Source organism: Rattus rattus, chromosome 4 (assembly GCF_011064425.1).
Source record: "Rattus rattus isolate New Zealand chromosome 4, Rrattus_CSIRO_v1, whole genome shotgun sequence".
NCBI classification, from domain to species: domain Eukaryota; kingdom Metazoa; phylum Chordata; class Mammalia; order Rodentia; family Muridae; genus Rattus; species Rattus rattus.
Genome location: NC_046157.1, coordinates 108,733,644 through 108,747,173, shown reverse-complemented (window position 1 = coordinate 108,747,173; position 13,530 = coordinate 108,733,644). Strand labels below are relative to the sequence as shown.

General features: G+C 37.4%; 1 protein-coding gene across 2 annotated transcripts in view; it reads right to left on the bottom strand.

Moving 5' to 3' along the window:
* The window catches only part of Khdrbs2 (KH RNA binding domain containing, signal transduction associated 2), a 449,495-nt gene that overhangs the window by 241,546 nt on the left and 194,419 nt on the right, over window positions 1-13,530 (bottom strand). For both annotated transcript variants that reach the window (XM_032900880.1, XM_032900881.1), the window contains exon 4: window positions 7,428-7,574. In XM_032900880.1, the coding sequence (XP_032756771.1) occupies window positions 7,428-7,574 (147 nt within the window). The remainder of the gene's footprint in view (window positions 1-7,427; window positions 7,575-13,530) is intronic.

The following is a 13,530-nucleotide window of genomic DNA, read 5'->3' as shown; positions in this document are numbered from 1 at the left end:
AGCATTAGGTAGGTTGAGAACCATTGTTCTAAAGAGATTTTGTGTGTGTGTGTGTGTGTGTGTGTGTGTGTGTGTGTGTGTGATATGTGTGCATCTATATGTGCTTATATGTATTACATGTATGTATTTATATTTGGAATATTGAGAACCACTTCTCTAAAGGGTGCCTGTGATACTAACAAGCGAGAGTCTTGCATTGTGGATGAAATCTGTTTGATAGGATCTATATGTCTTTAGCAACACAAAAAACACTTTAGGGGTACCATGAAGGTTCTATCCTGGGGACTAACTTCAAAAGTGATTCTATTGAATACAATACCAACTAGTGTGGAAGAAGTAACTCACAAGGACACATTCAAGCACTGACGGAAACAGGGAAAGGAGGGTTGCTGTTGGAGATGGGGCTCGTCCAGCATGTGCTTGTCGTCTAACCATGGGGTTCTGAGTTTGATTTCCAATACTCATATGAGAACTTGAGCATACCATGTTTAATCTAATAGACGTAGTATTTGTGTGTCGACAGGGAGGCAAAAAGAAGATTCCTGGGGTTTTCTGGTCAAATCAGTGAATGTCTGGTTCAGTAAGTGGCCCACAGAGGCATACACACACACACACACACACACACACACACACACACGCACGCACACACACACACACACACACACACACAGTCACATACACACACACACACACACAGAGAGAGAGAGAGAGAGAGAGAGAGAGAGAGAGAGAGAGAGAGAATCATTCTGGATGGCTAAAAACAATAGGAAATCTTAGAGATTGGCTTTGGGAACATCAGAATTCTAGGTTGTCAAAAGTAAAACCCAGCATATATGGTGAGCATGTTATTTAAAAGTATTCAATGCCCATGATAACTTTGTATTCATAAATTATAGAATCAGTCATATATAGTGAGCATATTATTTCTAAGGATACAATGCCCATGATAATTCTGTACCCATAAATTGTGACCATCCTTACAAAGTGAGAATTTTTATGATGTGGTATAGTTAATCACTTCATTTTTCTGTGTTCTATGCTAAATCTATCAATTAGGAATGCTAACATATTCTTTGATTTCCGCAACAATGAACATGCTGTTAATATATCTCTATTCAAAACTAACAATGATTTTGCTTATATTTGAAGTAATAGTGATATTTTTACAACTATTCAGAGATTAAGAAACTCTAATATTAAATGATAATAAATCTTGGAAATAAAATAAAAATAGGGTCATAGTGTCATAGCAACCAAAGGAAACTTGCTGAGAAGGTAACAAGTACACAAATTCCTGCAGCTCTTTGCTGCAATTCCATTAGCAAAATCCCACACGGTTACATTCTGATTACTTGCATAAAAAGAAGATGCTTTTCACTAGAGCACATTGAGGAATTTCTGGGTAATGTTTACCAATCATTACTTTGAAGACCTGATGCCAGCTTATGGGTTCTGCTTCCGTACTGAACCTAATGTTACATCATATTCTACAGCTGGCCATGCTCTTGTTTGTAGGCTGGGGCTGGGCTGCTGACAATGCTGAATTCCTGCCACAGTCAGCTCCCAGGCATTTGCCACCTCCCATCTTCTAGGTCTTCCCACCTACAAATATCATTTGGATTAGTCTTTGGGTTCTTGTTTAATACATTATTTCTCCTATATGTTCACATGAATGAAATCCTGATGCAATTTTCTTTTAAAGTAAAAGTGCAGTATGGATCTCATGACAATACTACTTATGCATTATTACATAAATAAATATGTTTAATTAAAATATTTATGAGCAATGATTTATTTTCCTTATACTCCAAGATATTATTAAGTTCTTTAGCATGTGAAAATCCAGATCCTTTCTCCTCTGTACTAAAACTACCCATTTTTCTAGTTACTGTACATCTGCTGTCACTCTTGTGCAATGGTGTTCTTTTCTAATTTCAGGGGCAGGAACAACCTCTGATAAATACAAAGTAAGGTGTCCTATATTTGGGTTTATCAGAAAGAAGAAAAGACTTCTGCTTTTTTTCTACATCCCAAGTCTCTATAAGTTTTCATTATGGTTCTCTAATATCTCAAACTAAAATTAATAACCTTAAATGCCTCATTTTGAGAAGGATGACTATTAGTATGATAGTCCAATATAATGTATGAAAGGAGGCTGGAATCTTACAAGCACATATATATGTACATATATACAAATATATGTTAAGGTATATATATTAAAGTTCAACTTCCTACCACATAGCTATCTTCATAGAAATATGTTAATATGGATGCACAAGAATATATCAATATTATTATATCAATATTATCAATATTATATTATATATCAATTAATTATATATCAATATTTGGTTGACAAACACCATAACATGGTCATTAAAACATAACTCTTCTGTAATCCTGAGTATATTCCTAGATACACTTTTTCATCTTCCAACGCTGTTCTTTTTCATTATTAGTTATATGAGAAATTAATGTAACTTGTTTTGATAATATTCACAACCTATTACTGTTATTTGCTAAATGAACGTAGTATTAAAATGACTTGTCATGAACTATTATTATGCCCATAGATTAATTCATCCCTCAGTCTACATCAGAGAAGCTTCTATCTGTGGTAGATAGTGATAATGCAGTGACCCACAAGTAGCCAAGATAGAGATAATAAGATTCTACGAAATGTTGAGTCCTAAATGAGATATTAATTACTTGTCCTCCCAAGGTTCTGAGATCACTGTATAAGAGAAGACAGAAAGAGCACAAAGCCCAGAGGCAATGGGTGATCACAAGAAAGTGTCTTCCAGACACAGGAGAAGAGTTGTACATATGAACTCACTGTGGTTGTGATGGTAGGTACAAGACCCAGGCAAGCTTAAGTCAGAGATAATCTTACCACGAGGATGGAAGGTAGGCATCTATTGGCCACTCATAGCAAATGGGAGAGAAGCAGTCAATTTTCTCTAAGAGTATAGATCATGTTAAGTCAACCACACTCCAGTGATTATTTTCTGTACTGAATTAAGTTAAAAGTCTTCTTTATGAGACTCGTAAATGAGACACACAAGTATACAAAGGCAAAAATGAAATGTGTATGCAATGCATGAATCTATAATGAACCTATAAACCTATCTACCTCTATCTACCTACCTATCTACCTCTTTTCTCTGCTTTACTTTACACAAAACTCTGGTTGAGAACACAAGCAAGACAGAGAGTAGTCGACTCGTGGATTCTGATAAAGGGCTGTATTATGACTTCTTATTTAGATCTCTAACATCACTTATGGGAGAAGGCAAAAAAAGTCTATTTTTTTTTGTTATCTAAGGCTGATTTCTTGTTTGTGTGGAAGCTCACTTTTCATCTTTTCTATGGAAAATGTATGGGCACACACTAATTGATATTAAATTATAATTATCAGTTACTTATTATTATTTGTGTATGTGATATGTGTATATGCAGGCTACCTCACACAGTTGGAAGTCGGAGGACCATATTTGTGAAGTTGCTTCTCTGCTTCCACCTGGGGTGGAACTTAGGCTTTGGGGGTAAGTTCTTTTACCTGCTGAGCAATCCCACTGCCCACTGAATTGACTTTTGAACGCCTCACACTTTCTATTTAGGAGGCAATGTCTTAAGTTCTAGTCATGTATTAATCATTAACAAAACTGACCAATTTATTTAATGAAAACTGAGAGGTTCAACTTACAACACAGAACACCATCATTATTTTGACTTAATATCCTGACTAGATTCAGAGACTATATATTAATTTGGAGTGCTAAGGACGTTCCTGATACAAACTTTAGCAAAAATGTTGCTGTATAAAGTTGCACAAGCCATCATCCACACAAAATATGCTTGTGTCCTAATATCTAAATTATACAAGAAAGGAACACTGTGAAATAGAACAGGCCAGTTACAGCCAGTTTTTCCAGCATAAGGAGAAAAACGGACATGAGTTCCTCACTGAGCCATCAATTACATAATTTTAGAAGTAGAATTTATAATTTACTCTAGATTATCAATCTCTATAATAAGGCAAATTAATGAATAATTTTTGGTAGAGCTTATTCTTAAAACATTAAAAATTTAAAATTGGCAATGTTCTGTTTAATAATATTTTACTGACTTAAGCATTACAGATTTTAATATGGAAGCATTCACACTAGTTTCAGAAACTACTCAATTTTTCTTCAACACCTTTCTTCAACAGTGTTTTCTTCAACACCTAATTTAATTGAAGGAAGTGAGTTGGTTTCTTACATTCTAAAGCATTTCATAAGGGATTTCCTGCACTCATACTGGTATTTCTGATGACTGTAGCCTATGGACATAGGCAGATTTAGTAATTATATCTAATATAACAAGGAGAAGATGAAAAGTTCCTATGATGGAAAGATACAACTTTACAGAGGAAGAAGATGTCAGTAGAATGTCAGAGTTTTGGCCTGAATAGGTCTTCTGTATTGTTCTAGCATCCAACTTGCTGATATGAATTGTCACCTCTGATGTTTATAAATATTAATGTCTTGTGATGTTATATATATATATATACACATATATATTATATATGTTTTAGCTCTTTGTGATTCTGGTAATAGATAAAGTAGAGAGATACTATCCTTTGCCTGGAGCTAAGAAAGGGAAGAAGAGAAACATTCAGAAGGACTGTCACAAATGGTATGAACTATAAAAATTATTGGGGAATAGGTTCACAGCCACAACCCTCAGGACACTCATGTTCTAAGAGGTAAACAAACCATAAAGAGCTCTGTGCATGTATGTATGAATGTATGTATGTATGTATGTATGTATGTATGTATGTATCTGTCATCTATTATATTCTATCTACCATCTATCTATCCATTTATCCATCTATTGATCTATCATTTATAACCTTCCTCCATATCTCCCTATATAAGATGTGATTATAATAAAAAACTGTGAGAGAAATAAATAGGGAGAGAGGGTAAGGACAGTGAATCACTATTTTGAATGGAGTTATCAGTGATGTATGGGCCTGTCACAACAGCACTGCCTGATAGAAGGCCACCAAGGAAGCTACTTTAGATTTGAGGTTGAAGAAGTTCCTATGCATGTAAGATCTGAGAAGATGCTAAAAGGGAAAGGAACAAACATGTTAAGTTTTGAGAAGAAACTCCAAGCCTCTAGAGTTAGCAGTGAGCTTCTATGTTGCATAAGCAAGAGGCAAAAAAAAAAAAAGTAAGAACACAGGATGAGACAAGTGGATTACAGAGCTGAATTTACAGATATGGCAGAGGCAGGGTAGAGCCTATATTTAAATGGTGCCCGTGGATTAGACATGTGGCCTAACTGCATTTGCCTTGTGTGCTTTTCTGCTAAATTTGGTTCAGTCATTTCAGAAAAACTGTTAGCAAAGGTGCTAACAGCCATTCTCTGCCTGTGGGCTGCTACTCCTTTGGAGTTCGAATGACTCTTTCACAGGGGTTACATAGGAACATTGCAAAACACAGGTATTTACATGACAGTCATCATGGTATGAAGGGGCAATGACAATGATTTTGTTGTTCTGGGCCAGCACAACTATAAAAGGGATGCAGCATTAGGAAAACTGAGAAAACCCTGCTAAATGGAGAAGAGACAATGTTGGCACAGAAAGAAATTGCCAAGCATGCCTAGCATTCATGTTTTAGTGCATAACTTAGAAATGGACTGATTACAAGGTACAATATATAAGAAAGTGATACATATCACTTACATTCACTATGCAAGGGCATGGACTTACCATGCATTCTATGTTAAAAATATATACATCAAAGACATGCTAACATGAACAGTATAAAGATTGGAATAAAATAAGTAGGAATAAAATAACAAGTGGTTAAAAAGAGGCCAAGAACTTGAAGTAGATCAGGGAGGACTATATGAGAAAGTTTGAAGGGAGGAAAGAATATATATCCAAAAAAAAGTCATATTACTGTGTCTAACACATTTTACCTCAGAAAGTTTTTCTACTATAATAGACTTAAAAGTACATTTATACAGTGTTTTCCTATTTTAATCCCCTTTGCATGTATTATCCTGTTTGATATCGATACTAGTTGTGACTAATTAAACTGTGATCACTTTCATTTTGAAGATGCACAAATGGATGCTATAAACATTTAAGTAACTTAGCTAAAGCTATACAATAAGTTTGTGGTATAAGCAGTCCTGGCCTCACTGCACATACATGTATCTGGTCTGTTCTGTAGTAAATTGACTAAAATGACTTACTCAGCCTAGCGCTAAATATTCCCTTGGAAGCCAATGGAAGAAAGAATGTAGGTTCATCCATCTTGAGAATGAGATATATTTAGGAAGGTTTCCAGATGATGAGACCCAATTAATAACTGTGCTCCTGAAGTTAAGAAATATTCAACTTAGTGAGGCATTATTCTGCAATCGTGTCTTGATAAAGATTAATGTTTGGGTCGGACATGAGACTAGAAAATGTGGATAGACCTTAATGTTTATACACCTAGAAAATTCTAAGATACTTTTGCTTTCCAGTTTTCAATGTCATTACTAATCAGCAAACCATAAATGGCATATTCTTTGAAGTTTTTCCTGAGTGTACAAATCCTTAGTTTCTTCATTTGCAGATGAATCTCAGAGAACCACTCTCTGAGCTGAGGATTTCCCCGAGATCGTCCATGGAAAATTACTCAGCAGTCTCTCAATACTGCAGCACTAAAACTCATGGCAAGATTTCTATTGAAAGACCTCTTCCTAGAACGCTCCTTTTTCATACTTAAGACTCCATGCACTTACCTCCTCCTACTTCTTCTTGATCAGCAGAGAACTCCATTCAACTTGCAGTTGAATTGGCAGGTGAGCATCCCCGTTATGCTCACACTGCCTAGTGAGTTTATATTTCTAACTTTTTAAGTTGACATTTATCTGCCTTCATTAACATGATCTTATGTGCTATTTTGTATCAGCCAGCACCTGACATACTGTCACATAAAAATCATTTACTATTCTAAAGTACTGTCAATGTTTTACTATAAATAATATTCAATCCCACCCCTTTTTAATTATACCTTTTGTACTAATTATAAATTTTCAAACTACATGTCAAGGGCTCAAAACAGGGAAATGTGGCATAAATTATGTATCTTTGCTTGTTCTTCTTATTATTCTTATTCTTCCTGGCTGTGGACTCGTGTATACTATATAACTGGTTGGTGGTAAATATTTTTGTCAGAGTAGTGGAAAATGCCAACAGGCCCAGGGCTTCCAGTATGTACCTTGCATGCCTTATTCATTTAAGCTTGGTATCAAATCTATGCATAGGTAACTAATGTGCAATGTGAAGTCACTTTCAAAAATCAATGGAGATCAAAGACACAACTTAAAATAGAAACTGATAAGGAACCATTTGTAAAATCAAAGTCACTTACAGGAACCAGGAATTTTTTAATCTCTTCCAAAGCATGACTCATCCGTGAGTAAGCTTCCCCGGGTGGAGCAAACACTTCAATTAATACGTGCAGTTCGTCACTCAGGTGGGCATACTTGGCCTCCCCGCTCTTCCTCAGCTCTTCTTCCTGTGAATAAGTTATATTTAGAAATATGGATGCACTCATTTTACATTGATTTAACATTTCCTGAGAATATGACAAAGGGCCACAATCTAAGCAAATTTTCCAAAGGTGGAAAGAAATTCTTTGAGAAATAAAACTTCGCTGCAAGTTGGTTAACCATTTTCAAATCATTTTCAAATTTGGATATTTTTTCCCTTTTCATTTTTTATTGGATTTTTTTATTTAATTTCAAATGTTATCTGCTTTCCCCCACCCAACCACCCACTCCTTCTCACCTCCCCTGACATTCCCCTACACGGGATGGGGAGGGGAGGTTGTTCAGCCTTGATAGGACAAAGGGCTTCTCTTCCCATTGGTGCCCAACAAGGCCATCCTCTGCTCCATATGTAGCTAGAACCATGGATTTGTCCATGTCCACTCTTTGAGTGGTGCTTTAGTCCCTGGGAGCTCTCGTTGGTTGATATTGTTGTTCTTAACGAGGTTACAAACCCCTTCAGCTCCTTAATCCTTTCTCTAACTCCTCCAATGGAGACACCATTCTCAGTTCAATGGTTGGCTGCTAGCATTCGCCTCTGTATTTGTCATGTTATGGCAGAGCCTCTCAGGACAGAGCTATATCAGGCTCCTGTCAGCATGCACTTCTTGACATCATCAGTGTTTTCTGGGTTTGGTGGCTGTATATGGATCCTTAGGTGGGGTAGGCTCTGAATGGCTATTCCTTCAGTCTCTATTCCAAACTTTGTCTCCATGTCTCCTCCTATGACTATTTTTGTTCCCCGTTCTAAGAAGGACCGAAGCATCTGAAGTTTGGTCGTCCTTCTTGTTGAGCTTCATGTGGATTTTGAAGAAACCTGCCATTGTCCTCAACCACACAATTTTTAATCAGTTTGATGAAATGTTAACCTCATGAAGCCAAGGCATCTAAGGACAGTTTCTGGAATGATGGTTTCTGGAAACATCATTGCATTTTTGGAGAACAAGGTTCTTCCCTGTCTGGTGTAAAGTACTTTTCGAATAATAAGTAGATTTTCATTGAGTTGTACAGGAACATCAGAGTTTTAATATTTGCTGAAATTACAAGAAATAAATGGTGGGAAACAAGGTCTCCTCTTTCAGCCAGTTCCCCCGTTGCCAAAATTATCACAGAGAAAAAAAAAAAAAACAGACTAACAAAAAAAAAGTAAACCAAACCAATACCGTTAGAATTTCAAATTGAACAAACTTTGCTTAAGAAATAAAGGGGGCTCAAAAGCATCTTTAAACATAATCCCAGTCAAAGTCATTAGGGAAACAGAAATCAGGGCTAGTTTAAAAGGCCATCTTATTTCAGTTAGAATGGCCATCATTGTGAAGGTAATGCCAACCCTGCATGTGTGGATGTGATAAAGGTGGAATGGTTTACACTTTTGGTGGGAGTGAAAGCTAGTGTAGCCACTGTAGAATTTAGACCAGAAGTTTCTCAAAAACTAGAAGTGCCATATGGGTCTATACTCCAGGGCATACACACAAGGACTTTCTATCTTTACAGAGACACTTCCACTGCCCAAGGACTTTCTATCTTTACAGAGACACTTCCACTGCCACTCTCTTGTCACTAGCTAGAACTGTACCTGACCTAGACATTCATAAACAGATAAGAAGGCAATAGGAATATGACATATATATATATATATATATATATATATATATATATACATATATCAGCTGTTATTGGAGACCAAAATAGCCCAATGTTCAGGTAACTGAATAGAACATGAATAGATCCTAATATGCAAAGCCATGAAGGACAAAAAGCAGAGGTTCCCTCTTGTAAGTGGAATTCTCACTTCAGACCTATTGTTTGGCATGTGCAAGTTGTATCCCAGGCAGAAGCCAGAGAAATTCATAGAAAAAAGCTATTGGCAAGAGACATAAGTGAAGGAAAGGAATAGGAGATTGTAGATCAGGATAACTAAAGAGGTGAATGGTATGTGGGGGTAGAAAGACTCAGGCAGGCAGGAGTATAGTCATATGGAGGAGCTAAGAGGTAGGGAAAATATATATATATATAGATATAGATATAGATATAGATATAGATATAGATATAGATATAGATATAGATATAGATATAGATAGATATTATGAAAGAGAAGAGAGGTACCTGCAACTAAAAGACAAAGTTGGGCGAGGGGACTGGAGCAAGAAGGGAGAGGAAGTTCTTGTCTAGAATAATCAATGTTAAAGATATATTAAAAGGTTTTATGGAAACTCAATGGTTAAGTGGTTCCAAACTACTAAAAAAAGGAGGCCAGGGACTGGAGAGATGGCTCACTGATTAATAGCACATACATACATCAGAAAACAAAATTATAGGTGTTCAGTGGTACCCTGCATGTGTGGACAGTGTAGTTCCAAGAATGCATGGATTACTTTATAAGATACATTTATTTTTATTTTATATGTGTGTGTGTTTTGTCTGAACAAATGTATATGAAGTTTATGCCTTTTGCCCATGAAGGCCAGTGAAGAGGGTATCGGGTACCCTGAAACTGCAGAAACTGGGGGTTGGGTGCCATTGTGTGAATACTGGATGCTGAACCGAGGTCCTCTTCAAGAGCAGAAAATGCTCTGAACTGCTGAGATCCAGCCTCAGTGCGAGGAGGTTCTGAGAAGGGGGAATGGGAACAGCGGTGATTCAACAATGGCCAGGAGTCAGTAGTGGAAGCATTCAGTCAGCTCCAGGGCTCGCTCTTTACCTGAGGATTCCCATCATTCTTGCCTCTCCTTTCTTCCTTCTCCCTTCTCATCCTTTGCCTTCTCCCTACCAGAGAGACTGAACCCAGATTTTTTTTTAACCAAACCTTACATCATCACGGTTTGAATATTGTTAAGGATTTTTTTTTAGAAATCCTTAAATTTACTTAAATTTTATGAATCCCAGAGCCCTGCTTCCTTAAAACAGAAACTAAACTCAAAGCAAAAGCACATTTCCTTATAGTTTTACACAGCCTACTCTTCACAAGTAGCTGGGTACAGCTCTTGAGGTTTCTTGATACAGCAGACAGCAGTCTTTAGTAACTCCCTTCATGTAAAAACAGAACAGACTACTAAGATTAAAATAATCTCTTACAGAATTTTAAAATTTATGCACTTAAAACATCCAGCTATCCTTAATATCTCTTTCAATCTAAATTGCCATATCCTGTCTTCCAGGAGAACAAACTTTTTATTTGCTTGTGAATCATCTTATAATTCTCCAATCCTTGTTTCCTATCCTATCAATCCCAGAGCCCCATGTACTCTCTTTCTAATAGTATTTATTTCTAGATCATATATAAACCTTTCTCCTATAAGACAAGCCCATCTCTCATTTGCTTGCATTTATAGATTTCTTCTTTTCCTATCCATGCCTTTTCATCTTGAGACTCTCTTCCCTTGATGTCCCCAAGTTCACCCTGGCTAATGACTATAGCAGTCACTGAGGCAGATGGTACAAGCATCTCCTCCTAATTCCAAATTCAAGTCCAAGTCTGGCAATGAGACATTCTACAAAGGAGCAGGTATGCTTTTACGGCCTCTGTGGTTATGTTGTCTAGATCCTTCCGCATGCCTCTGAAGGCCCAGCAGAAGGCCTGTTCTTTGTCTTTCACATCCTCATGACCACCTCAATTCCTCAATCTCGAGAACCACATCTGTTTCATTTATTATGGAGGCATTAGCTCTGAGTAATGGGGAAAGTAAGTTCCCCCAAAAGAATGGTTGAAGATGAAATGAAAGAGAAAGCAGGTCAGTTTTAGGGCAACATCAGTCATCAGCACATGTGGGGATCAACAGCTTTGGGATGCTCCAGGGGCAGGAAATGTGTGACACCTCCCCTTAAACAGCCATGCTGGATCCAGCACTGAACCAGAGACATTTCTCCAATGCAAAGACATGAGTTACTCAGCAAAAACAGTAATATAAGGTATGAGATGCTTTCTCACGATCATGAGGTAAAGCAGACATAGTTCTATTACAGATGCTGCTGCTGCAACTGTGCCCTTTTGTATTCTGCACTAAGGCGGCCCACCATCACTATTAACATGAGACAAAATTTCTGAACAATGAGGAGGATCCCTGCACAGATTTTAACAATATATATTAAGGAGGCTGGGATGAAACTCAGCGCTTAATGGTACTTGTTGCTTTGTTAGAGAATAGGAGCTGTGTTCCTGGAAACAATATTGGGCAGCTTACATTCAGCTATGCCTCCAGACATTTTGTTTTACACACACACACACACACACACACACACACACACACACACACACACACACACACACACACACAGTGATGGTTTGCATATGCTTGGCCCAGGGAGAGGCACTATTAGAAGGTGTGGCCTTGTTGGAGGAAGTGTGTCATTATGGGGTGGACCTGGAGACCCTCCTCCTAGCTGCCTGAGGATGCCCAGTCTGCTTCTGGCTTCCTTCCTGTGAAGATGTAGAACTCTCAGCTCCTCCTGCACCATGCTTGTCTGGAAGTTGCCATGCTCCTGCCTTGATGATAATGGACTGAACCTCTGAATCTGTAAGCCAGCCCCAATTAAATGTTGTCCTTTATCTGAGCCAGTTTTACCTGAGATCATTCCTCCATTGAAACTTTCTTCTCAGTTGATACTTCACTATACCATGTTGCCATTTAAATTATGCATCACAACTTAACTTACAAAGCATCCTTTGAATAGAAGCCCAAATGAGCCTTAAAGGAGCAACCTGTGTAAGCCGAAGCAGGCATATCACTATATGGATTTAGGATCCTATCAATGTCCACCAGGGAACATCTCCAGAAAAGAGAGTCCTCTCCCATATATGAGTTACATGTGCTCAGCTTGACCCATCAGAAAATACTGAGTGGATTTCTAGGCATTTTCCTTGTAGCACAATAAACTAAAGCAATATACAGTTTAGACATGACAATGACTAGACTTGTTTCCAGGTTTAAAATGTTGGAATTCACCTCTGGCTTGCATTTAGTTCTGGTAATTAAAACACAAGTATTTGGAAATATGGTTTCCCAAAAGATTGTGTTCTGTCATATATTTCCGTGACAACAGACTTTGAAAAGAGTGCAAGAAACAGGAAATGATTTTTAGAAACTGCAATCTAGATGTGAATTAAACGCCATGGTGTTTTCTATATGTGGTATTTAAGTAAAGATATTTAATTGGGTGAGTTAGCATTTCATCCTGGCAACAAGGAAATCTAAGTTGCTTTGGTGATGTATGTCTGCAATCCCTACTACCCTGGAGCTAAAACAAGAGAAGCCAGTGTTGAACACCCAAGCAGGCAAATATAGTGAGCTCTTCTCCCACCTCAGATAAATAAAAGACTTATGGTAAGCAAGCAAATCAGCTTTAGATTTTCATGCAATGATGATACTTAGTAATGCAGATAAGTTTCAAGTGTAAGTCCCTGCCATATGTTTTAATACCAGAGAAGTTGGAGCTTACCCTGTTCCCCTGAGAGAGAGCAAATCACTTGATTATGGTTTTGTTTTAAGGGTTTGAATTCTGGAACGTGATGTACCTGACTACAAAGTTACATTTTTAGGTCAATTGCATATTTTTAACATTTAATTCACTTGAGATAATATTATCTCAAATGTTTCAAATAAGCTTGCTTTGATGAACGCAAAAGGTGGAGTGTTTGTGCTACATGCTAATTTAGTTTTTAGGTTAATTCAATGAAGAGCATGCTAAGGGGTTATATGATTGAATCATATTTTAAACTCAGAACTTCAAACGTTTGAAAAGATGAGGAAAAACTCTCACCACATTGTGTCTTAGATTCCACAGCATGAAATAGTAAAATGCCCTTGGCTGCGCGGCACACACATGAGACACTAACCCCGTGGGCAGGGTGGCCTGCCTGGCATTTAGACAGCCACATTCTGTGTCTCAGGTGACACAATAAGAAAGCCCTGGCTCCTTATTTGCTAA